A 27,724-nucleotide genomic window follows, 5' to 3' on the forward strand; every position below is an offset into this window, starting at 1 on the left:
GAAGTCGGATACTTAGCCAACTGAGCCACCCAGGTGCCCCAAGCATCCGGCTCTTGATTTTGGCTCAGGTCATGATTTCACTGTTCATGGGGTTGAGCCCCCGTGCTGTTAGCACAGAGCCTGTTTTGGATTCTCTCTCTCCTTCTCTTTCTGCCCCTTGTCCCTGCTCATGTGCTCTTTCTTTCTCAAAATAAATAAAAACCTTAAAAAATCAAAATAATAAAAAAATAAACTGGATTCTAATGAAATGTTCTGTTTATGCCATCTAAAGAACCTTGAAAAGTAGAGGTGAGAAGTTTTAAAATAACATTAAAAGATAATTTGCTCCAGGGTGCCTAGGTGGCTCAGTTGGTTGAGCGTCCGACTCTTGATTTTGGCTCAGATCGTGATCTTGCATTTCGTGGCATGGAGCCCCATGCTGGGCTCTGTGCTGACAGCATGGAGCCTGATTCGGATTCTCTCTCTCCCTCTCTCTCTGCCCCTCCTCTGCTCCCTCTCTCTCTCAAAATAAAAAAAATAATAAATAATAAATAATAATTTGCTCCTCAAGAGTAAGTAGAGTATGTGGACAAGGCATAAAATAATCTAATCATTAAGTGTTTTTAGATTTTTAGATTAAATTAGGTGATGTCAGAACAACCCTCAAAGATATTCCTGAGAAGAGAAATCACATACTATTGTCCATTATATCATAATTTTCTTAAGTTAATTTTTATATGCAACATATCTAAGTTAATGCCTATCTCTGCTTTAGAAGCTAGACTAGTTTGGAGGTAAAGAAAAACAAATATTATAAAGCAACATTAACTCTAATCATTGTTAAGTATAGGTAATCACTATGTAAATATAAAATAATCATACCTATATGGATATCCATGATATTTAGATCTGAAAATAGACAGCATCCAACTGAAGAATAATACAACAAGTACAATACCAGCCACACACATTACTGGAGAAAAACAAAAGGAGAGTAAAATGAGCATGTTAAGCAAAATAAAAAACTGGGGCACAAATTTTAATCTACAAGAGTGAAAAGGAAGGGATATAATTTACTGGTAAATTGCGATTTTCCAAAAATTTTCATACCTATTCTTTATTTAAAATTTTTTCTAAAGTTTATTTATTTACTTTTGCGAGGGGAAAGGGGCAGAGAGAGAGGGAGAGATAGAATCCCAAGCAGGCTCTGTGTTGTCAGTGCAGACCCCGATGTGGGGCTTGAACTCACGGTCTGTGAGATCATGACCTTAGTCGAAATCAAGAGTTGGACACCCAACCGAGTGAGCCACCCAGGCGCCTCCATACCTATTCTTTATCTTCAGGATTCTGCCTTCCCATTTAATTTGAACCATTACAATATAATAGAGTAGTTCCACTTATACACTTGTGCAATTTAATTGTATATAATAATATATTCCTTTAAAATTATCACAGTCAAGAAATTAGTGTTGGAAAGTTCTACTGACAAGGAAATCACTCACTAAATTCCTTCTAAACCCTTAAAAGTGGCCTTATTGTATTGATAAATGTTGATTTAAAGACATCTGATAACATCATTGTGACACCCTCACTTGAAAGTACTTTATTCATTTATAGGTAACTACACTGCCTAAATAAGGTACTCATTCAATATGGATGCCTCATTTGAATGAGGGGGAAAATACTGAATCCTAGCTCTAAATTCATAGCTCTCTACATTCATTTCATATGCTCTGATTTGGCATAGCAGTTAACGACCTTAACTCTGGATGCTGACCCCACAATGCTCAAGTATGATTCCCATAACTTGAGGCTCTTTGAGTCCTGCGAATAACACTGGCTAAAAAGCACAGAGGTGGGGATGTGGGAAAGCATGTCTGCTACAGCAGAAGTTCTAGGGAAACATACTTATTGGCCAACACAAAAAACAGCTTTTAGTTATCTTATACTTAGGGAACAGGTTTTTTTTTTTCCTTTTTTAAGTTATCACATAATATGATTAGGGACTAAAATGTAAATATTAAAGGGGCACCTGGGTGGCTCAGTCAGTTAAGCATCCGACTTCAGCTCAAGTCATGATCTTGCAGTCTGTGAGTTCAAGCCCCGCGTCAGGCTCTGTGCTGACAGCTCAGAGCCTGGAGCCTGCTTCGGATTCTGTGTCTCCCTCTCTCTCTGCCCCTCCCTCACTTGCACTCTGTCTCTGTCTCTCAAAAATAAATAAACATTAAAAAAATTTTTTTAAATGTAAATGTTAAATATATTTTTTCTGAGTATTAACACATCATCATTGTAGAAGTCTTTTTTATCCAATTAAACACACATATACATGTATATCTATATCAATCTATATATAAAATCAGTCTGTGTATGTTTGTATTCTACTTTTTTCATGTAACATATCTAAAAGTGTCTAAGACAGTTTCTGGTATAAAACAAATGTTAAAAAAGTGTTTATGGTTATCATTTGTATTATTTTATTAGGTTAGAACCTTAGAAGTAGATCAAATTGTGATTATTTTAATACATGTCACCAAAATACTTTATAATTTAAATTCATGCCACCAGTGTAGTACCCAGAGGGCCTATTCCCAATAATGGATACTGAGAAAGGCAAGTTTTTAAGTCAGGCAATTAAAGGATGTATACTGACTAGATAAAAAATTGATACATTTGTTCTGCTTTTGCAATATGTGAAGATTCATTTCAATTCAGAAAAATAAGAATCTTCTAAATCTGAAATCCAATGTCATCATCTTTTTTCTAGAATAAAAAGTAGACTTTAGTGAGTTTAATTTGATAACATTTAACTTTGTAGTCATAAAAGTAAAACTCTGATTTAAAGTTATTTTATGTAAGTAAAATAAAACTACATTCCTAGCATTTCTTTGCAACAAGTACCCATGTGTGAATATTTTAATATATAAAAAGTTCACCCAAACCAATATAAAAAGTTCTAAGACTCTAATAGATTAAATAGCAAAAATCAAAAAGGCTTTTTACATAAGGGAAAACACAAACAGCTAATAAACATTTAGAAAAATATTCAACTTTACTAATAACCAAAGAAGTACAAAATAATATAAAGTTTCCCCCTCATCTGATTAGCAAACACACACACACACACACACACACACACACACACACACACACACACACACACAAAACCACACACACAGATTTTTAATGAGCTCAGCTTAGCTAATGTTGACAAAGTTACTGTGAAACAAGCATTATTTTATTTTATTTTTTTTTTGGAAACAAGCATTTTTAAATGCCACTAGTAGGAATCTAAACTATCAGAACATCTGGGGAAAGAGTTTGGCATCATCAGTTTAAAACATCGAGAGAATTAAAAAATACACAGGACCATACAGTCATTCAACTTGTAGAAATCTACCTTCTTTTTTAATGTTTATTTATTGTTGAGACAGAGAGAGACAGAGCGTGAGCAGGGGTGGGGCAGAGAGAGAGGGAGACAGAATCCAAAGCAGGCTCCAGGCTCTGAGCTGTCAGCACAGAGCCCGATGCGGAGCTGGAACTCATGAACTGTGAGATCATGACCTGAGTCGAAGTCGAACGCTTAACCGACTGAGCCACCCAGGCACCCCTGTAGGAATCTACCTTAAGAAATTAATATGAGGGGCGCCTGGGTGGCTCAGTCGGTTGGGCATCTGACTTCGGCCCAGGTCATGATATCGCGGTTTGTGGATTCGAGCCCCCACATCGGGCTCTGTGCTGACAGCTCAGAGCCTGGAGCCTGCTTTGGATTCTGTGTCTCCCTCTCTCTCTGCCACTAATCACACTCTGTCTCTGTCTCTCAAAAATAAAAAAACATTGAAAAAAAAATTTAAAAAAAAGAAATTAATATGAAATGAGAATAAAGCTTAATATACTATGATAGTCATTAAGGAAATATTATAATGGAAGTTAGAAGAAAAACTAAATGTTTAACAAAATCAGAATGGTTAAGTAAACTACCGCATAGAGTACAAATTTAAAATTATGTATAGGAAAATATTTATTAGTGAATTGTTTAAGTCCAGTTAAAAAGGGAGGTACAAGATTTAAAATTTTATACACAGAGTTTTAAATATGTTTTTACAAATGAAAGAAACTATATTAAAACATTAAAATATTTAGCTTCTCAATTATGGAATAATGGGTATTTCTCCCCCCAAATGTTTCACACTCTGATTTCCCTTCACATTTTTTACATTAAGTGTATGTTACTTTTAAAATAATTAAGAAGTAAAACAACACACTTATATCTAAGAGAGGAAGTGATTAAGAGGACATTCTTTTTTCTATATTAAAAGCAGAATTGTTATGTAACATTATATGCTAACTATATTTTAATAACACAAAATAAAAATTAAATAAAAAGTAAAGGTACAATTGTTACATTTTGGCATATGATATAACTTACTCTTTCGCTTTCCAATATCCATGTCAGAGGTAGCAGCTTCACATAAGAGCACCATCCCTAAGGTAACCCCACCATCTTAGAAAAATTGTTTAAGGAGAAATTCATACAGACACAAAGACATACTACTTTAATATTCTTATTATTTCATGAAGAAAATTACAATGAACATACAAACCTTCAAATTTCAATTACCAAAAACTAAAATACGTAATCTTGTATCTATACAGAATGGCAATTATTTACTATGAAGATATAATAAAAATATTAAGGTTGGAAAATTACTTCATTTGTACAAATAAAAACTAATATTTTCAACAAATATCCCACAATAACTCACAAATGAAATATGAGTTTTCCTGACATGGTACTTTGATATAACCTTTCTGGACATTCTGGCAACTATTGCTCCATCCTTGTATATGTTTTATTTATTTATTTATTTTAATGTTTATTTATTTTGAAAGAGAAAGAACTTGAGCAAAGGAGGGACAGAGAGAGAGAATCCCAAGCAGGCTCCATGCTGCCAGTGCAGAGCCCGATGCAGGGCTTGATCTCATGAACCAAGAGATCATGACCTGAGCCAAAATCAAGAGTTGACATTCAACCACCTAAGCCACCTAGGCACCCACAACCTTGTATACATTTTAAAACATAAATATCCTTTATGATTATTCAACCACCCTCCCAAATTGAAAACACTTGAAATGTACACCATTTGGAGAGAATAGCAACTAATTTTTATTTAAAAAATAACTTTTCAAAAATTCTCCAGAATTTCAACAATTAACTGTTAAAGCACAAATTACTACTAAACTCAGCTTGACATATTCTAATAAAAAAAAAAGAAAATCCTGTATGTCACCACCTCAATTTTATTCAGCTTAATATAGAAGCTACATAAATACAAAATATACCTACTCATGAAAATAGGTTACACATGGGATGGCTAACTGCTAAAATAAGCAAAATTGAATTTTAAAGCAAATATAATGTGTTCTAATAGAAAAGAGAAATTTACCCTGCAGTTTGGCAAATACAAACAGCAGTTAAAAATGCCCAAATCACCAAGGTCATGATCTCACAGTTCATGGGTTTGAGTCCTGTGTCAGGCTCTGTGCTGACAGCTCAGAGGCTGACGCCTGCTTCGGATTGTGTATCTCCCTCTCTCTGTCCCTTCCCCACTCGGCACTCTGTCTGTGTCTCTCAAAAATAAATTAAACATCAAAAAACTTTTTCTTAAAGCCCATATCAGGGATGCCTGTGTGGCTCTGTCAGTTAAGCAGTCCACTCTTGATTTCATCTCAGGTCATGATCTCACAGCTTTGTGAGTTTGAACCCCATGTCGGGCTCTGCGCTGATTGCTCAAAGCCGGCTTGGGATTCTTTTTCTCTCTGCCCTTCCCCCTCTAGTGCTCTCTCTCTCTCTCTCTCCTCAAAATAAATAAACTTAAAAAAAATGCCCAAATTAATTACACATACACACATACACATTGTAGGCTACCACATGTGGGTATGATTAAGAAGAAAGGGAAAAATAGGTGTTCAGGTAAAGCCTGAATTTATCATTGGCTCTATAGTTTGTCTATTCATCCCTTCACTATGGTCTTGCACTCTCTCTCAATAGCCTTTTTTTAGGCATTATGCCCATTCATCATGCTTTTAGTTGCTTAGACAAGTAGTATTCTGCAATGATTATTTTTTCTAAGGTTCTTTATACCCAGATACATGAAAAGACTGATCATTTCTGTAGGCTTTGGTTAGAAGGCACTCTTGATTAATGGCTGAGACTTTTGCTTTCGGAATGGTTTGTTTTGTATCATGGTCTATATGTATTTTCTTTAAATAAGCTTTCCATCTTGCAATATACCGCCAAGGTCTTTGTGTGCTGTTCTCAGTTATCAAGAGCTGTGATGTACTTCCATATGTATTGTTTCATTTATTGATTCATATCATTTATTGACAAACTTTTACTGACACTGCCTATTATATGGCAGGTGCTTCTAGATGTTGGGAGTTAAAAGTTGGACAAAATTAGGGCGCCTGGGTGGCTTAGTCAGTTGAGTGTCCGACTTCAGCTCAGGTCATGATCTCACAGCTCATGGGTTTGAGCCCCATATTGGGCTCTGTGCTGACAGCTCAGAGCCTGGAGCCTGCTTCGGATTCTGTGTCTCCCTCTCTCTCTGCCCCTCCCCTGTTCACGCTCTGTATATCTCTCTCTCCCCTCAAAAATAAATGAAGATTAAAGAAAATATTTTTTAAAAGTTGAACAAAATATAGACCATTCTTTGGACAAGTTTACTTTCTAGTGGAATATATAAGTGATGAAACAAATAATAAATAATTACCTAATCATGATTAAATGTTACTATGGGAGAACTAAATAGAAATTAGAGAAAGTAGTATTTTATAACACATAAGAACTGGGCTATAAAATGAGCTAGCAGTGGGGCGCCTGGGTGGCTCAATTGGTTAAGCGTCCAACTTCGGCTCAAGTCATGATCTTGTGGTTCATGAGTTTGAGCTCCGCATTGGGCTCTGTAGCTCAGAGCCTGGAGCCTGCTTCTGATTCTGTCTCCCTCTCTCTCTGCCCTCCCCCACTCACGCTCTGTCTCTCTCTTAAAAATAAACATTAAAAAAATTTTTTTAAAGAACTAGGAGAACTAAAGTATATTATATATGATGAAGGCAAAGACATTTGCATAAAATGAGGCATAATTATAAAATTGTGGAAAAATGTTTAAATTACGTACTTTGAATTATTATTATCCGAGGTAATTTAAGCAATGACATACAATTTCTTTGCCTATTGAATTAGCAGTTTAAAAAAGTGAGAAAACAGGGGGACCTGGGTGGCTCAGTCAGTTAAGACCTCAGACTTGGGCTCAGGTGACGGACGATCTCACAGTTCATTAGTGCACTTGTGCATGCACTCTCACACTGTCTCTCTCAGAAATAATAAATGAATAAACTTTAAAGAAAAAATGTGAGAATACATAATAATACTTAGAACTTGTCAGGGCTATCAGTGCACATATTCTGGCAGCAATCCTCTTTCCCTTTTTTTCAGTAAAATTATTTTGGAAAATAATTTAGACAAAACATCAAGAATAGAAAGATTTGTACACTTTGCTTCAAATCTTACTTCTGAGAATTTGGAGATACGTCAAATTATCTTATATTTATTTTTTTAATGTTTATTTTTGAGAGAGAGTATGCATGAGTGGGGTAGGGGCAGAGAGAGAGGGAGACACAGAATACAAAGTAGGCTCCAGGTTCTGAGCTGTCAGCATAGAGCCCGACGCGGGGCTCCAACCCACAAACCATGAGATCGTGACCCAAGTCGAAGTTGGACACTTAACCAACTGAGCCACCCAGATGTCCCTGCCAAATTATGTTTATATCCAAGTAAACACTCGTTGCAATGTTCAACAATAGGAGAATAACTGAATTATAATATACATATTATATAAATATTAAGAATGATCACTATTTTTCTTTGCCTGTATTTTCTTATTTCTCTGTAATTCTCATGCAACGTTTATAACTATAAAGGCCAACAATGATACAGAAAATGCTTGTGATATATTAAACCAAACTGCATACAAAGTATGTCTATAACTACAAAAAAAAGGAGCACCCCCCAAAAAAATACAAATAAGTAAAGAATGCAAGAGGATATGCGAAAATAAACCTAGATTTTAATATTAGGGTTTAAGATCATGGATGAAATTTTTCTTATCTGCTGTTTTATTTTTTACATTCAAATATATTTAATGTATAATTCCATTTGTGTAAAGTTAAAAAATAAGCAAAACTGATCCACATTGTTAGCTGTCAGGATAGTAGTTACCTTTGGGTGGGGAGGTAGCAATCTGGAGGAGGTGATGAGATGGAGGAGGCTTTGGGTTGTGAGTAAAATTTTATTTCATCAACTGGGTGGTGGTTACACCTAGTTTTGTTCATTTTGTGAAAATTTATCAAACTGTACACTGCACTTATAAATTGTGAACATTTCTGCATGAATATAATAATTCAAATTAAAAAGTTTAAAATGTTATTTTAAAAGTTGCTTTTAGTAGATCACTCAATTCATACAGATTGCTTTATTAATCATGTAGTAAATTATACAATACTAAAATAATGATAAATATGTGGATATTTTCCAAACTCATAATTACTAGTTAGTAGTAGTCTCATTCTATTAGTTCTTATCACATGGTAACTTTTGAGTTTTTAGGCTTTGTGTCCATTAAAAAAATAAGGGATTTTCAGTCTCCCATAAAATTCCCTACTGCTAACAAAGTTAAATAACTTCATTCATGGTCTCACCATCACACCTTATTACACAGTATTTAAAGTACTGTCTTGTAATCTGTACACATCTGTTTGTCCCAATACTGTAAATTCCTTAGATAAATCATGCATTCATAACATTTAGCAAAGTAATTGCTCAGAAAACATCACTCACACCTTCCTAACCACCACCAAAAAAGCTAAAACAAAATAAAGGAAAAATAAATATCTCACTGAAAAAAATTTCCCATTTTGCATTCTATTAACCAAATTTACGAAAAATGCTGTATTTCCAAATAGAAACTATTGTGACTTCATCAAAATAAAAAGCTTCTGCACAGTGAAGCAAATAATCAACAAAACTAAAAGGCAACCGACAGAACGGAAGAAGATATTTGCAAATGACATATCTGATAAAGAGTTAGTATCCAAAATATATGAAGAACTTACAAAACTCAACACCCAAAAAACAAATAATTCAGTTAAAAACTGGGCAGAAGACATGAATAGACACTTCTCCAAAGAAGATGTACAGATGGCTAACAGACACATGAAAAGATACTCAATTTCACTGATCATCAGGGAAATACAAATCAAAACCACAATGAGATACCACCTCGCACCAGTTAGAATGTCTAAAATTAACAACACAGGAAACAACAGGTGTTGGCAAGGATGTGGAGAAAGGGGAACTCTCTTACACTCTTGGTAGGAATGCAAACTGGTGAAACCACTGTGGAAAACAGTATGGAGGTTCTTCAAAAAGTTAAAAATAGAACCACCCTATGATCCAGCAATTGCACTAGTAGGAATTTACCAAAAGGATACAGAATTACAAATTTAAAGGGATACATGCCCTCCAATGTTTATAGCAGCATTATCAACAATAGCCAAATTGTGGAAAGAGCCCAAATGTCCATCAACTAATGAATGGATAAAAAAGATGTGAGAGATATAGATGAGATAGAGATAGAGATATATAGATATAGAGAGGGAATAGAATATTACTCAGCCATAAAAAAGGAATGAAATCTTGCCATTTGCAATGATGTGGATGGAGGTGGAAGAAGGTATTATGCTAAGCAAATTACATCACTCAGTGAAAGACAAATACCATGTGATTTCACTCATACGTGTAATTTAAGAAACAAAACAAATGAATATAAGAGGGGGGGAAATGAGAGGCAAACAAAGAAACAGGCTCTTAACTATAGAGAGCAAACTGATGGTTACCAGAGGGAGGTGGGTGGGGGAATGGGTTAAACAGGTAATGGGGATTAAGAAGGAGGGCACTTGTGATGAACACCCAGTGTTGTATGTAATAGTTGAGTTACTAAATTCTACACCTGAAACTAAATTTACACTATATGTTAACTAATTAGAATTTAAATAAAAACTTGGAAAGGAAAAAAATGCTATCTTTCAACAGGCTTGCAATCTGTTCCAAATGTATGTGAAGCTTTAAGTAATGTTTAACCTTTAGGCAGAAGAAAAAGGTAAGACTATTCCTATTTCTTAAACTTCTTATATAATTATACTTAAAAACTAAGGACAAGCTTAGGAGAGAATTTTGACAGTCTACAATGTTAAAGACACCATGATTAAGGTCCAGGTTCTACCAGAAAGAGTGACATGGTTCATAGACCAGGCTCTCAAGTTGAAAGCCATGGATGGAGAGGATGGAGAAAATGGGAGAAAAACATTGAAGAGACAGTAACTAAAACATTTTTCAAAATGAATGAAGGGGGGGCGCCTGGGTGGCTCAGTCGGTTAAGCGGCCGACTTCGGCTCAGGTCATGATCTTGTGGTCTGTGAGTTCGAGCCCCGCATCGGGCTCTGTGCTGACAGCTCAGAGCCTGGAGCCTGTTTCAGATTCTGTGTCTCCCTCTCTCTGACCCTCCCCCATTCATGCTCTCTCTCTGTCTCAAAAATAAACATTAAAAAAATTTTTTTAAAAATGAATGAAGGGTACTGACCCACAGATTGAGGAAGTTCTGCAACCCAGAAAACAGGAGGAATACAAATAAAAACATTAGGAAAAAAGTCTTAAAATCCATCAGAGAAAGACACACTGCCTTCAAAGAACAATAATAAGAATTAAATCTAACTTTTTCACAGAAACTACATAAGTAAAATACAATGGAATAACATTTCCAAAGTGCTTAAAGAAATCTAGAAATCTATACCTGTAAAATACCCTTCAACAATGAAGAAGAAATAAATTTTTTTGGAAAAAAAGTTAGGACAAAGCTAGAACACCAACAAACCACAAATCACTTAATATTGTATAATTTTATCTGCCATTTTGCTACACTATTCAGTTTCAAAATATCATTAATTGAGACCATTTTGAGACACTGAAAAATTTCCAAGGTATAGTAATTTGTTAATACACCAAACCATAAACAAGCATTTTCAAATTAAATTTTCAAATAATTTGAAATAGGACAGAGAAAGACAAACTTGTATCGTCTCTTATATGTGGAATCTAAAAATAAATTGTATATACACACATGCCTGCAAGCATTCATGGATACAGACAACAGACTGGTGGTTACTAGAGAAGGGAAGTAAGGGGTGGGAGAAATGGGTGAACTTTTTTAGTTTAAATAAACTGAATAAAAAATGTTAAAAGAATAAAAAAAATAAATTGAATAAAAAATAAATTTTAGGGTTTGAAAGAAACATGGTTTGGATCATATTTTTCTTGCGATCTTCTTTCTTATCATAAGGAATAGGTGTTTATTATTAATTTTTTTAGCTCACCATTCCATGGCTGAACAGATGAACTTTCCTGGCTCTGAACTGGATTTTAAGCAGATTTGTTTTCCATATTATACATGAACACTGTTTTGAGAAAATATCATTTTCCCAAATGTCCTTCAATTAAAACCGAAAGCTTAAATTTTTTCCAGAATGTTTCTCAAGTATCTCTATTAAATAAATCACTGATATAGTACAATAAAATGGGGAACGATTTACAAAGATTGACTAAAGGGGGTATTTCCAAGGGTTTTGATTTTTTCTTTACACTTTTTCTTTTCTAAATTTCCTTTAATTAACTTGTATTGCTTTTATAATCAGAAAAAAATTTTTAAGGGATTAAATTACTCATATTGATTGTAATCACCTTCAAATTTCTTAGCCAGTTCTTAGTATAATCCATTGTCAACAGAGTAAGTGTTGAACTAGATGACCTCTAAATTCTTTAGATTATGAGATGAGACCTTACCATCAAGCCACTGGGCAGTTTTCTCTAACAGCCTGGGCTACAACTGACTCTAATGTCAATGTCAGGACCCCTTGGCCAAGAAGCACAACTCTAGGAACATTACATTTGTTTACCTTGTTGATTTGTTCTGCAGAGTCACTGCTTGTGTATTCGTGGGGTGGGGGGTAAACTGTGTTCAGTAATACTATGAAATTTAGACACTGACCTGTCTGTTACTGTTGAGACTGAAATTTTCAGATGTGAGAAAGTAAAAATCTGCCCTGCCATTCAAAAGAATGGGACAACATACAAAAAGCAGCTACAAAGTTCACAGGAAATAATATTTCTACCTAGGACGTGCTGCAGCTATAAAATGTCAAAATAACCTCTGTCTTTGAGTAACTACTGTTTTTTACTAAATGATGAACACTGTTCTCTAAAATCATACACTGATTCAAATTATATCACTAAGGTGATATCCATTCTTGCCTGGAGGATCTAAGTCACTAAATGTACAATTTCTTCTTTTATTTCAGAGGGAGAGAGCACACGCAAGTAGGGGATGAGGGGCAGAGAGAGAGTCTTAAGCAGGCTCCATGTCAGCACGGAGCCAGACATGGGGCTTAATCCCATGACCCTGGGATCATGACCTGAGCTGAATTAAAGAGTCAGATGCTTAACCAACTGAGCCACCCAGGTGCCCTAATGTACAATTTCTAAGTAGCCTCAATTTACAACTAAATAAAGCTTCAAATAAAGAGTTTGTGAAGACAAACTCCCACATTTATCTGAACTCTGTATAGTTTCTAGGAAACAGAATCCTGTGTCCACTTCACAGTCCAAACTTGATACTGATCCCTTTACATTTAGCCTGGCTTTCCTTTAAGTTTATCAAAAACATTGCTTCCTTTACATTTCACCTAAGCTTCACCCTTCCTTCAAATTTTATAATAACTCTATCTTTCCTTAGGTAAGATGTCACATGATTCTTCTGATCTGCAGTCTCCCTTGAATCAGTGATCAATAAACCTGGCTCTATCAGACTGCAGGTTTGTCTCTGATTGCGCTAAGATAGATGGCACAGAAATATGATTCCAAAGATATTAAAACTTGCATTAATAAGAGAGCAGCCTCAGGGTGCCTGGGTGGCTCAGTCATTTAAGCATCTGGCTCTTGATGTAGGCTCGGGTCATGGTCTCACGGTTCCTGAGTTCGAGCCCCACGACAGGCTCTTCACCGACAGAGCCTACTTAGGATTCTTCCTCTCTCCCTCCCTCTCTGTTCCTCTCCCAATTCTGCTGTTTCTCTCTCAAAATAAATAAATAAACAAAAAAATAAGAGAGCAGCCTCAACCACTGTAGACAAAATACTAGAATGTGAGCAAACAGACAAATTAAAATGTAGCACCAAGGACTTATTATAAAGAGGATACTAAACAGAAGAACAATATGTGTTTCAGCTACAAACTGGGCTTGGCTGCTTCCATGGATATAATTCTGGGGGGAAAAAAGACAAAATTAAATCTTTAAACATACATTAACTTTTGGTATTCTAATCCTAAAATGGGCTATTTTCAATTCCTATGAAATTATTAATTTACCTGATGTATACCAGCACTGGATCTGTGGTATTCATCAATAAGTAATTTGGACAAAATAAACATTATTTCTGTGTTTTTATTCATTTACCTTTTCATTGTACTTATACTATGTTTTCAACAACAGAACATATGAGAAAACTAGTATTTCAGTGTACAAGACCATGAGGTATAATAATGTAAACCTCATGAAGACAAAGATTGTTTTTCTTCTTTATCACTATAATACTTAGCACAGTGCCTAGAAATGGTACATGCTCAAGTACTAGATCAATTATTCTATTTAGTTCAAGTCTGACTTTCATAGTCAGCCCAGTCAAAAGGACTCACCAAATGGGATAAGGAACTTTCCACTTTTTTTGTTTTTTAGGAACTTTCTACTTTTAAGAGAACTTTTCAGTAATTGAAGCTCAGTATCAGAGAAATTAAAAGGTAAAAACTAAACCTAGGTCCTTCACATCCTGGCAATGATGTCACAAAATAATTATTAAAGTTAACTTTGGTATACAGTGGAAAGAAATTCCAGACTTCCCTTACCACATGTCCTGTGTGGGGATTCTTATGAGCATACGGTGGTCCTCTTATATGGTTCCACATTTGACCTGATGTCATAGCAAGCACAAAACACTAAAAAACAAAAAATAATGAAATACTTATACAACATGGTGCAGCTGCTCCCACACTGATTAACAGGTTTATGAAAAGTGTGTCTGCTTAAGTAATATGTGAACAAAATTTTTTCAGATAAATGATTTTTGATTAAGTCTTGTATTTCACAAGAACCAATAATAGTTATTCTGAAAGGAAAACCCTATTTTAAAATTATAAATAAGCTGACACAAATTTCACAATTGAAAACTGAAAAGTCTTTTAGAATATTTTCAAAGGGGGGTACCTGGGTGGCTCAGTCTGGTTGAGTGTCTGGCTCTTTGTTTCCGCTCAGGTCATGATCTCATGGTTCAGTTTGGGAGTTCAAGCCCCGTGTCAGGCTCTGCGCTGGCAACCCAGAGTCTGCTTGGGATTCTTTCTCTCTCTCCTTCTCTCTTTCTCTCCCTCTCTCTCTGCCCCTCACCTGCTGGTGCTCTCTCAAATAAAAATTAAAAAATTTTTTGAGAGAGAGAGAGAGAGAGCGAGCGAGCGAGAGCGGAAGAGGGGCAGATAGAGAGGGAGACACAGAATCCAAAGCAGGCTCCAGGCTCTGTGCTAATAGCACGGGGCTCGAACTCATGAACCACGAGATCATGACCCGAGCTGAAGTCGGACACCTAATCGACTGAGCCACTCAGGTGCCCCAACATTAAAAAATTTTTTAATACAAAAGAAAATTAGAAAAAAAGAGCATTTCCAAAAGAAATGCATATTTTCATAGGGGTGAATAAAAACTGAGTATGAGTTTCTCCAAACCCTGGCCATCCTAATGAGATAATGGAGGAAAGAAACTGATTTTAAGGCATGAAAACATATAAAATCTCTTCTCACAGGTAAGAAATAAACTTAATGCTACCTAACTATACTATATTGTATGCAAACAATTTTTGTTCTAAATTTACTTACCAAGGCTGCAAAAGCCCATCCAGTCTTATTGAAGAGAAATTCCATATTGCTTCTTCGAAGATATACGAGTCCACCAATAACAGCCAAAAGCAATCCCAACATAAGAGGACCAGCATAATTTGGAGGTCTAATTACTCTAATCTAATGGAAAGGAAAGAAAAATGTTTTAAAGTATGAAATTTATTTGTTAATTATATAGGTCAAACTGATTTGAAATGAAAGCAATAAAAATTAGTGTGGTTATCGTTGTGATGAGCACTGGGTGTTGTATGAAAGTGGTGAATCATATTTCACATGTGAAACTAACATTATACTGTATGTTAACTAACTGGATGTTTATTTATTTATTTATTTTTTCAACGTTTATTTATTTTTGGGACAGAGAGAGACAGAGCATGAACGGGGGAGGGGCAGAGAGAGAGGGAGACACAGAATCGGAAACAGGCTCCAGGCTCTGAGCCATCAGCCCAGAGCCTGACGCGGGGCTCGAACTCACGGACCGCGAGATCATGACCTGGCTGAAGTCGGACGCTTAACCGACTGCGCCACCCAGGCGCCCCACTAACTGGATGTTAAAAAAAATTTTTTTTAATGTTTATTTATTTTTGAGAGAAAGACAAAGCACAAGCGGGGGAAGGGCAGAGAGAGAGGAAGACACAGAATCCAAAGCAGGCTCCAGACTCTGAGCTGTTAGCACACAGCCCGATGCGGGGCTCAAACTCACATACTGTGAGATCATGACCTAAGCTGAAGTTGGATGCTTAACCAACTAAGCCACCCAGGCGCCCCAATAAAAATTTTTTAAAAATTATTTCAAATTCTTTCAGGAAAAATTATACTTCTTTTCTTTTCATCCTAATCAAAATAGTCTATATCCTAAAATGGGATGGGATAAGTACAACATTCTGCTTACTACATAACATCTTTTAGATTAAGATGTATTTGCCAAGTTGGGATGCCTGGGTGGCTCAGTCGGTTGAGTGTCCAACTTCGGCTCAGGTCATGATCTTTCAGTTCATGAGTTCGAGCCCTGTATTGGGCTCTGTTGACAGCTTGGAGCCTGGAGCCTGCTTCGGATTCTGTGTCTCCCTCTCTCTCTGCTCCTCCCCTGCTCACACGCTGTCTCTCTCTCAAAAATAAATAAAGATTAAGATGTATTTGCCAAGTATCACTAGATAGTCCATGGACTTAATGAGGTCAAAAGAGTGGTTTCCATACTGAATTCAAGAAGGTGATAGAAGATGTTTTATAATTTCACTCTTCCATCAGGATGATTCTGTTAAATGCTACTTTTGAAGGGGCTACTGAACTATTACCACTTCAGTGATATGGGGAGGAGACCAATTAGGACCTCCCGTAAGACTTGAAGTGGATAATGGCAAAGTAACTTTCTACAAAGTAGGGAAACTTACATTGACATCAGTTCTGTCAGCAATCCACCGGGCAATCTGTTCAGCTGAAAAACCACGCACCTGCAACTCATATGTATCACCTCGTTTGGGTTTCCCTTTTGCAGGAAAGTTGATGAAAGTTGGAGCTGAATTCATGTTTAGCTGAATAAAAAGAAGTCCATGAAAATGTAAGTTATCAAGAAAATAATCTTAACAGCAAATATTTTCTTGAAATTTAGGCATCTTAAGGAAAGTGGTAAGCGGTGGAGTCAGGATTCAAATCCAAGGCGGCCTGTGACCTTAATTAATTAGTACACTTTACTGACCAAATATTAATTCCTAGCTAAGTAGTCTATACTTTCTACTTTAGAATGGAAAATCTCATATATCACAAACATTTTCATCTGTTCAGAAATTATGCAAAAATAATACATTTGTGAGAACTAAAATTGCCTTATGTAGCTGGACTAAGTTCCAAATAGAGTACATTCTCAATCTGGAGAAAACAAGACAGTGCTCTAAAACTGCAATGAAATACATACATACATACATACATAACACTGCAGTGAAAACCATCAAAATGGTAGTCATATGCAAAAACAGTTAATTCTAAAAGGTTCATAAATGTATACTGATAAGCATCACATTTTTCTATTCTCTATAATGAGACGATGGTATGCTTAAAGAAGACAACATTGGAATTGCTAAGGTAAAGAAACCATGACTGACTCATCTGCATTGTATCTTTCCTGATGTGATATAACTGTATTTGTGGAAAATACAAAGTCTGAGTAAGTCCAGGGAAAAGATGCTGACCAACTGATGCAAACATTCAGGTCCCTCAACAGGTAATCCAATAATGGAGATTAGCTTGTATAAGACAACTATATTTTTTTTTTTTAATTTTTTTCAACGTTTATTTATTTTTGGGACAGAGAGAGACAGAGCATGAACGGGGGAGGGGCAGAGAGAGAGGGAGACACAGAATCGGAAACAGGCTCCAGGCTCCGAGCCATCAGCCCAGAGCCTGACGCGGGGCTCGAACTCACGGACCGCGAGATCGTGACCTGGCTGAAGTCGGACGCTTAACCGACTGCGCCACCCAGGCGCCCCTAGACAACTATAATTTAAAGACATCAGCCAATAAAATAATCCAACTCCCTTGCTTTGATTCTATACTCACAATAGAACCCTCTAATAGTAATTTTTTAGACTTTCCCATAAGGAAGAAAAGTATAGTGATTAGTCGATATGATTATTTGGTCTCCTTGGCAATATAATATGGCAAATTAATGAATTAATAGATTAGTCCCTTATTTACCAACATCCATGTGAGTGTGCACAGTCTCCAGAACTAGGTAAATTCTGGCTACATTGTTAAAATTCAATTTCTCAATTTGAAAAGCTAAGAACCTTGGGGCGCCTGGGCGGCTCAGTTGGTTAAGTGTCCGACTTCAGCTCATGTCATGAACTTACAGTGGGTGAGCTTGAGCCCCACATCAGGCTCTGTGCTGACAGCTCGGAGCCTGGAGCCTGCTTCAGATTCTGTGTCTCCCTCTCTCTCTGCCCCTCCCCTACTCATGCTCTGTCTCTGTCTCTCTCAAAAATAAACAAACTTAAAAAAATTGAAAAGCTAAGAACTAGACCCTGGACAGTTTTCACTCCATCAAACTGTTGCCCAAATTTTAGGCCAAAGTCTTTTTCTTTTTAATTTTTATGTATGTATGTATGTAATCTCTACACCCAACACAGAGCTCAAACTCATGACCCTGAGATCAAGAGTTGCATACTCTTCCAACTGAGCCAGCCAGGCACCCCTAGGCCAAAATATTCAATAGTTAACTATATCACTTTTGGATTCATAAAAAAAATGCCTAAAAATACAGGTAATATATGAATCTATTTCCTCTATAAAATTTAAAAAAAAGTTTACAGGGTTATAAGGACCAACAATTCTAGCAGCCACTATTATTATTTCTAAACCTTTTTGAATTTATTCATATATGTGTGTGTATACCACAGAAAACACAAATATTGCTTTGTGTCCACTTTAACACAAATGGTATCATATTAACTATCATATTCTGCAATTTGCTTTCCATGCAGCCATATTTGAGGGATCTATCCATGATAGTACATATATATCAACCTCTTTCTTTTTTCTTTTTTTTTTCATTCTTTTAACCAAGTTTTATTAAGCACCTATTTTGTACCAGGTAACAAAATTAAGAAATGTACTTAAATTGGCAAGGGAGCAAACTTCAGCACAAGCCTGTATTTACTGGTGGATCAATGAAACCCAAACCCTTTCTGGCAAGAACCTGGCAAAAAAGCCCAGCCGTGACCTGGGCGTAGAGCCGTCGTCACCCAGTATATGCTTTGACTTGCAGGGTCCTCAAGTCAGGTGGCACGTTAAGGAGACTGAGATGCAGCTACCTCTCTTTCAGGGGCAAACAGAGAGACGCGACCTGCCTTTTGCCATGCAGCCAGCACCCAGCCACCCAGCCACCCAGCCACCCAGCCAGCGCAAGGCTTGAACGGGGCTGGGAATTAAGTTTACAGCCATACCTGCATGTGCCTCTGTCCCATGCAAACTCAAACTCTCCCCAGAACCAAGATGAGCGCCTTCCAGGTAGCCTTTGTCCTGTGCCGCCCCGGGGGAGCAGTGCTGGCCTTTCTTTTTTTTTTTAAGTTTATTTATTTTGATAGAGAGAAATTAAGAGCATGAGCACGGGGGGGGGGGGGGGGTGGCAGAGAGAGAGGGAGAGAGAATCCAAGCAGGCTCTGCACTGCCAGCATGGAGTCTGATGTGGGACTTGAACTCACAAACTGTGAGACCATGACCCAAACTGAAACCAGGTGCCCCTCAACCTCACTCTTATAGATTATTAAGTAACTATGCTATTGTTAAACTTTTAGTTTTTTTTCCAATTGTACATAATGTTGCAATGAACAGCCATATACTTACCTCCCTGTATACTTGTGAGAGGTTTTCTATAGAAATGGACTTGTTAGGTCACAGGATAGAAAAGTTTTAAATTAAAATGCATAGAGTCCATTTGCTTTCCAAAGTGGCTATACCAATTTGTACTTTTACCCATCAATGTAGGAAGGTATCTATCTATTTCTGCAAAGTCTTGTCAAAACCTCATATAATAGGTAAACATTATACATCACCATTATTGTAACTTGTATTCCCATAATTAGTAGTATAACATCTTTATGCCAAATCACCCCTTTTAAAATATCTTGTAGACCAAAGACACAATCGATAGAGTGAAAAGGCAATCTACAGAATGGGAGAAAATATCTGCAAATCATATTATCTGATAAAAGGTTAATACCTACAATATACAAAGAACTACAAGTCAACAACAAAAAACCCAAACAGATTAAAAACTGGGCAGAGAAAAAAAAAAAACTGGGCACAGGATTTGAACAGATGTTTGTCCAAAAAAGAGAAACAACTGGGCAACAAACACATGAAAAGATGCTCTATATCACTAATCATTAGGGAAAAATAAATCAAAACTATAATGAAACTATGCCCATTAGAATGGCTACTACCATACCAAACCAAACCAAACCAAACAAAACAACTAGAAAATAAGTGTTGATGGGGATGTAAAGAAACTGGAACCTGTGTGTACTGTTGGTGGGAATACAAAATGGTGCAGTCACTATGGAAAACAGTATGAAAGTTCCTTAAAAACCTAAAAATAGAACTACCATTAGAGGAATTTCAATTCTAGGTGCATATATCTAAAAGAATTGAAATCAGGGTCTCGAAGAGATGTTTGTACACTTATGTTCACAGCAGCATTATTCACAATAGCTATTCACAACAGCATTATTCACAATAGCCAAAAGATGGAAGCAACTCAAGTGTCCATCACCAGATTAATACATAAATAAAATATGCTATATACATACAATGGAACATCAGTCAGCCTCAAAAAAGAAAAAAAATTCTGACACATGCTACAACATGTATAAACTTTGAGGACATAATGCTGAGTGAAATACAGCTTATTACAAAAAGACAAATACTGTATGATTACATTTATGTGAGGTACATACAGTAGTCAAATTCAAAGCGACTGAAAATAGAATGGTAGTTGCCAGGGGCTGGGCAAGAGGGAATAGGGAATTATTTGATATGTAAAGAATTTGTTTTACAAAATGAAAAGACTTCTGCAGATCGGTTGCACAACAATGTGTTATTTAACACTATTGAACAGTACATTTAAGATTGGTAAAGATAGTACATTATATGTTATATATATTTTCCCACTTATAGTGGCAAGTGACACTACTATTTGGAGAAAGATTTAAATTTCTTCCACAGATGGACATACTTCTATCCTTATACCACCAACTCTAAATATAGCCCTAAAATGAGCATCGAAAAATATAAAAAAATAAAATGAGCATCAATATGAAAGCTATCTGATGTAAAAGAAAATTAGTTTTGTATCTTTACAAATCACTAACAAAAAGTCTTTGTGTATATTGTTAAAATAAATGCGGGGCGCCTGGGTGGCTCAGTCGGTTGAGCGTCCGACTTCAGCTCAGGTCATGATCTCACAGTCTGTGAGTTCGAGCCCCGCATCGGGCTCTGTGCTGACAGCTCAGAGCCTGGAGCCTGCTTCGGATTCTGTGTCTTCCTCTCTCTCTGCCCCTTCCCCGCTCATGTTCTGTCTCTCTCTGTCTCAAAAACAAATAAAAAAAAAATTAAGAAAAAAAAATAATAAATAAATAAATAAAATAAATGGAATTACAATTTTTAATTTCTAAAACAATCCCAGCTTGAATAGTAGACAATTAGAAAGCAATTTTTTAAACTCTAGAGATTGTTTCCTTTGCTCTAATAAAGCCTAAATGCACTAATCTTTTAGGTTATAGCATTTTATAAATGTACTAATTTTGAGTTATTGATCTGTGACTAGAATGACACAATGACATACTTTAAAATGGGAACATTAAGCTATTTACTACTTACTGAACATCTATTACGTGATTAATACAATAGCTACAGGATGTTGGGTCTGCTCTTAAGTAAGTAACTATATTCTAAGGGGGACTGTCAAACAACTCTAGGACTAATTCTACTATAATGTAGAACGTGGATACACGTAGGATAGAAATATAAGGAAAATAGTATGGCGACACAAGAAAAGGGATGACTTACATTTCATCTGGAGGATGTGAAAAGGCTGCAAGGGAGTATCTGAAATGAGGCTTTAAGGGTAAATAGAATTTTAAGAGGGGAGAAAAAGGGAGCAAGGATATTTCATGTTGTAGGAAGCAAACAACGATGCTGAAACAAGACAGGGTATGACATAATATAAATATGAGAAAGGTAGTTATGTGTTTAGAGTAAAGAGGGCATGAATGGAAGACTAAGGAATTTTGGCTTTAGTCTATATGCCACTATTTCCAAAAGTATATTCCATAGAATCTAACCAAAATCCTCCATTAAACAGTCCAATAATTTGGGAAATTCTGCATATCACAGCCCACTGTTGGAACTGAAAGAGTAACATATCAGCATGTTAAAGTCTATGAGAAGTCCTGTGTTCGGAGACAATTCTCATAGGTTTCTTGTATTTCTGTATACATTGCATGCAGAGGACCTGACTGCCCTTGTTGTGGATGATTTGCCCAAGCATATTTGTATACCCTTAAAACTCAGAGATAGACCCCCTCCAAAGCAAAGAACATGCATGCTTTCTACCCTTATAGAAGATCTGGGTTTCCCAAAGCTTGGAGATATTCTCCCATAATGCAAACCACTGGCCTTCTCTGCATTGTTCCATGGGAAGTGGGGCTTGGGGAAACAGTACAAGAAAGTGCTTTGGAGATAATTTAGAGACCATTGTTGCTGTGAATAATAAAGTCCTGGGGTGCCTGTGTGGTTCAGTTGGTTAAGCATCTGACTTCCGCTCAACTCATGATCTCATTGCTAGTGAGTTTGAACCCCATGTTGGGGTCTGTGCTGACAGCTCAGAGCCTGGAGCCTGCTTTGAATTTTGTGTCTCCCTCTCTCCCTCAGCCCCCTTCCTCACTCATGCTCTGTCTCTCTCTCAAAAATAAATAAACATTAAAAAAATTCAAAAATAAATAAATAAAGTTCTTTAACTCTGACCCAGGAGTATCATTTTTTCTGCCAATATCTATGAACCCATGGCAGGCTAACTTATTAGCACAATTGTAAGTAGAGTAAATCCCTCAGATCCTTCATAGTTCATGATACACTGAAGTCAAAAATAAAATTTAATTTTGTTTACCTTCAAGTTTCCCAAATCTAATTTTTTCCCAATGATTCTTACTAATACTCTCCTGAAAAACCTCTGGAAACTGTTATAGCAGGTAATAGGGATAGAGTACTATATGGATGGTAAGTGAACCATTTGAAAGGCTACTGTATTAGTTCAAATGAAAGAAGATGCCATTCTGCCCCCTAACAAGGGAGAAAAAAACCTGAAAAACTCTTGTGAAGTTCATAGTCCAGGGGGTATAGTCTCACTAAAAGACTGAGACCTAACCATAGGACCATAAAATGTACCCATTCCTCCTCACCACCACATTACTAAAGGCCACTTTACCACAGCTCATTTTAACCAGTACATCATGTATGGTATGAAGAAAAAATTACAAGGCATACCAAAAGTTAAAATAAAAAAAACACAATTTGAAGACACAGAGCCAAGTATCATAACTAGACATGGCAAGGATGGTGGAATTATCAGACAGGGCATTTTTTAAATCTATGATTAATATGCTAATAACTCTAATGGATAAATTAGACAGCATGTAAAAACATTTGGGCAATGTAAGCAGGGAGATAGAAATCCTAAGAAAGAACCAAAAAGTATTGCTAGAAATGAAAAACACTATAACAGAAAGAAAAACGCCTTTGATGAGCTTATTAGTACACTAGACATGGCTGAGAAAAAAAATCTCTAAGCTAGAGGATATATGAACAGAATCCTTGAAAACTGAAAAGCAGAGAATAAAAACTAAAAAGAACAGGACTATAGGTCAACTACTACAAAAGATGTAGCATACACACAATGGGAATACCAGAAGAAGAAGAAAGAAAGGAACAGAAAAAATATTTAAAACAGTAATGATTGAGAATTTTCCCAAACTATGGGAATGCAAACTGGTGCAGCCACTCTGGAAGGCAGTATGGAAGTGCCTCAAAAAGTTAAAAATAGAACTACCCTACAACCCAGCAATTGGCACTACTAGGTATGTATCGGAGGGATATAGGTGTGCTGTTTCAAAGGGGCACATACACCGCAATGTTTATAGCAGCGCTATTGATGATAGCCAAAGTATGGAAAGAGCCCAGATGTCCATCGACAGATGAATGGATAAAGATGTGATACATATTTACAATGGAGTATTGCTCGGCAATTAAAAAGAATGAAATCTTGCCATTTGCAACAATGTGGATGGAATTAGAGGGTATTGTGCTAAGTGAAGTCAGTCAGAGAAAGACAAATATCAGATAACTGCACTCATTATGTGGAATTTAAGATCCCAAACAGATGAACATAAGGGAAGGGAAACAAAAATAATATAAAAACAGGGAGGGGGACAAAACATAAGAGACTCTTAAATACAGAAAACAAACTGAGGGTTGCTGGAGTGGCTGTGGGTGGGGGGGATGAGCTAAATGGGTAAGGGGCATTAAGGCAGACATCATCAATCAACTGGATATAATTGACATCTATAGACTACTTCATCCAAAAAAGGAAAATATACATTCTTCTCAAGCTCACATGGATCACTCACCAAGACAGACCACATTCTGGGCTATAAAACACACCCTAACAAATTTAAAGAGTATAAATCATACAATGTTTGCCCTTAGACAACAATGTAATTAAACTAGAAATCAATAACAGAAAAAGAACTAGAAAATCCCCAAATATGTGAAAATTAAATGATGCATTTCTAATTAACACTTGGTCAAAGAAGAAATCTCAAGAAAAATATAAAAATATTTTGAACTAGGGGTGCCTGGGCGGCTCAGTCGGTTAAGTGTCCAACTCTTGATTTTGGCTCAGGTCATGATCTCATAGGTTGGGCTCTGCACTAGCAGCATGGAGCGTGCGTGGGATTCTCTAACCTCTCTCTGTCGTTTCCCTACTTGTGCTGTCTCTGTCTGTCTCAAATAGATAAACTTTAAAAAAATATTTTGAACTAAATGAAAATGGAAACACAACTTACCAAAATCTGTGGGATAGAGCAAAAACAATGGTTAGAGGAAAATTTATAACATTGAATGTATAATGAGAAAAAATATCTAAAACCGGGGCGCCTGGGTGGCGCAGTCGGTTAAGCATCCGACTTCAGCCAGGTCACGATCTCGCGGTCCGTGAGTTTGAGCCCCGCGTCGGGCTCTGGGCTGATGGCTCGGAGCCTGGAGCCTGTTTCCGATTCTGTGTCTCCCTCTCTCTCTGCCCCTCCCCCGTTCATGCTCTGTCTCTCTCTGTCCCAAAAATAAAAAAAAAAGTTGAAAATATCTAAAACCAATAATCTAAGTTTCCCCTTTACAAAACCAAAAAAAGAAGAGCAAATTAAATCCAAATTTAGTAGAAGAAAATAGATTAAAAGAATTAGAGCAGAAACCAATGAAATTCAAAATAGTCAATAGAGAAAAGTCAATGAAACCAAAAGCTTGTTCTTTGAAGAGATCAAAGAAATAGATAAGTGTCTGGTCAAATTAAGAAAAAACGAGAGGGTGCCTGGGTGGCTCAGTCAGTTAAGCATCTGACTTCGGCTCAGGTCATGATCTCACAGTTCGTGAGTTTGAGTCCCGCATCCAGTGAGCTTGTGCCCCACTCTGGGTAAAAAAAAAAAAAAAAAAATCATGAGCCCCACTTCAGGTGAGCCCTGCTTATCTCTCTCTCTTTCCCCCTCTCTGTACTTCGCTCACTGTGCCCTCTCTCTCTCTCTCTCTCAAAAAAAAAAAAAAAAGAGAGAAGACACATAATACTAAGATATGAAAGAGAGATTATCACTACAGATCCTATGGACATTAAAAGGATAGTAAAAAAAAAAAAAAAACTATCAACAAATTTGATAACCTATATGCAATGGACCAGTTCTTTGAAAGACATAATTTGCCAAAACTCACACACACAAAATAAACAATCTGAATAGGCTCATACCTATTAAGGAAATGGAATCGATAATAATAACCTTCCAAAATAGAGAGCACCAGGTTCAGATGAGTTCAACAGTGAATTCTACCAAACATATAAAGAAGACATTATACCAATTTCTACAATCTCTTTCAGAAGATAAAGCATATCTTTTATCTTCATACCCAAAACAAAGACATTATAAGAAAACCACACATCAATGTCTCTCATGAACGTGGATACAAGAACTCTAACCAAAATATGAACAAATTGGGGCGCCTGGGTGGCTCAGTTGGTTAAGGTCTGACTTCAGCTCAGGTCATGATCTTGCAGTTTGTGAGTTCAAGCCCCGCATTGGGCTCTGTGCTGACAGCTCGGAGACTGGAGCCAGCTTCTGATTCTGGGTCTCCCCCTCTCTTTCTGCCCCTCCACCACTCACGCTCTGTCTCTCTCTCTCAAAATAAATAAACATAAAAAAATATATGAACAAATTAAATCATTAATGTACACAAAGAATTATACACCACAACCAAGAAAAATTTAAACCAAGTACACAAGGGTGGTTCAATATTCAAAAATTAATTAATACAAAGAAACAAGTATTGGTGAGGATTTGGAGAGAAAGGAATCCTGCACTGTTAATGGGAGTGCAAATTGGTACAGCCACTGTGAAAAACAGTATGGAGATTCCTAAAAAAGTTAAAAATAGAACCACGCTATAATCCAATAACTGCACTACTGGGTATTTACCCAAAAAATACAAAAATACCAATTCAAAGGGACACAAGTGCCCCTATGTCTTCGGCAGCATTATTCACAACAGCCAAGTTATCGAAGCAGCCCAAGGGTCCAACTAATAGACAAATGGATGAAGAAGATGTGGTATATATATATGGTATACACACACACACACACACACACACACATACACACACACACACACACACACACACATTGGAATATTATTCAGCCATACAAAAGAATGAAATCTTGTCAGTTGCAATGACACGAATGGAGTGAGAGAGCATAATGTAAGTGAAATAAATCATTCAGACAAAGACAAATATCATATGACTTCACTCAAGAAACAAAACAAATGAGCAAAGGAAAAAAAGAGAGACAAACCAAGAAACAGACTCTTAACTATAGAGAACAAACTGATGGTTACCAGAGGGGTGGTGGGTGTGGGGATGGGTGGAATAGGTGATGGAAACTAAGGAGTAGACTTGTCAAAAGCACTGGATGTTGTATGGAATTGCTGAATCACTATATTGCACACCTGAAACTAATGTAACAGTGTATGTTAACTATATTGAAATTAAAATAAAAAATAATGCAATTTATCATAACAATAGGCTAAAAAGAATCACATGATCTTATCAATAGATACAGGAAAAGCATTTGACAAATCCAAACTTATTCATGATAAAATCTCTTAGTAAACTTAGAGGGGAGCTTCCTCAACTTGATAAAAATGCCTACAAAAATCCTACAAATAACATTATACTTTTTTTTCCTTCTGATGTTACATTTTTTTATTAATTTTATCTTTTTAACTTTTTTTAATGTTCATTTATTTTTTAGAGAGAGAGAGAGAGAGAGAGAGAGAGAGAGAGAGAGAGAATCTGAAGTAGGCTCCAGGCTCTGAGCTGTCAGCACAGAGGCCGATGCGGGGCTTGAAATCTCAAACTGTGAGATCATGACCGAGCTGAAGTCAGATGCTTAACTGACTGAGACACCCAGGCGCCCATATTTTTTTTTTAATTTACATCCAAATTAGTTAGCATATAGTGCAATAATGATTTCAGGAGTATATTACCCATCTAGCCCATCCCTGCTCCCACAACCCCTCCAGTACCCTCTGTTTGTTCTCCATGAGTCTCTTACGCTTTGTCCTCCTCCCTGTTTTTGTATTAGTTTTGTTTACCTTCCCTTATATTCATCTGTTTTGTCTCTTAAAGTCCTCATATGAGTGAAGTCAATATATCTGTCTTTCTCTCACTAATTTTTATTTTGATGAGGTCCTAATAGTTCATTTTTGCTTTTGTTTCCCTTGCCTCCAGATATGTGTTGAGTAAGAAGATACTGTGGCCAAGATCAAAGAGTTTTTTGC

The 27,724-nt window shown here is 36.5% G+C and overlaps 1 protein-coding gene across 2 annotated transcripts in view; it reads right to left on the minus strand.

Annotated features, from left to right (window-relative positions):
* MAGT1 (magnesium transporter 1) overlaps nt 1-27,724 on the minus strand; it is a 59,470-nt gene that overhangs the window by 4,541 nt on the left and 27,205 nt on the right. Inside the window, exons 4-9 of one of the 2 annotated variants that reach the window (XM_004000661.5) lie at nt 16,472-16,612; nt 15,060-15,200; nt 14,043-14,132; nt 13,341-13,404; nt 4,406-4,480; nt 862-952 (exon numbers count right to left, since the gene is read on the minus strand). In XM_004000661.5, coding sequence (XP_004000710.3) covers nt 862-952; nt 4,406-4,480; nt 13,341-13,404; nt 14,043-14,132; nt 15,060-15,200; nt 16,472-16,612 — 602 coding nt within the window. The remainder of the gene's footprint in view (nt 1-861; nt 953-4,405; nt 4,481-13,340; nt 13,405-14,042; nt 14,133-15,059; nt 15,201-16,471; nt 16,613-27,724) is intronic. The other variant, XM_019824007.2, reaches the window with a different exon arrangement.

The sequence above is a fragment of the Felis catus genome, chromosome X, assembly GCF_018350175.1.
Source record: "Felis catus isolate Fca126 chromosome X, F.catus_Fca126_mat1.0, whole genome shotgun sequence".
NCBI lineage: Eukaryota > Metazoa > Chordata > Mammalia > Carnivora > Felidae > Felis > Felis catus.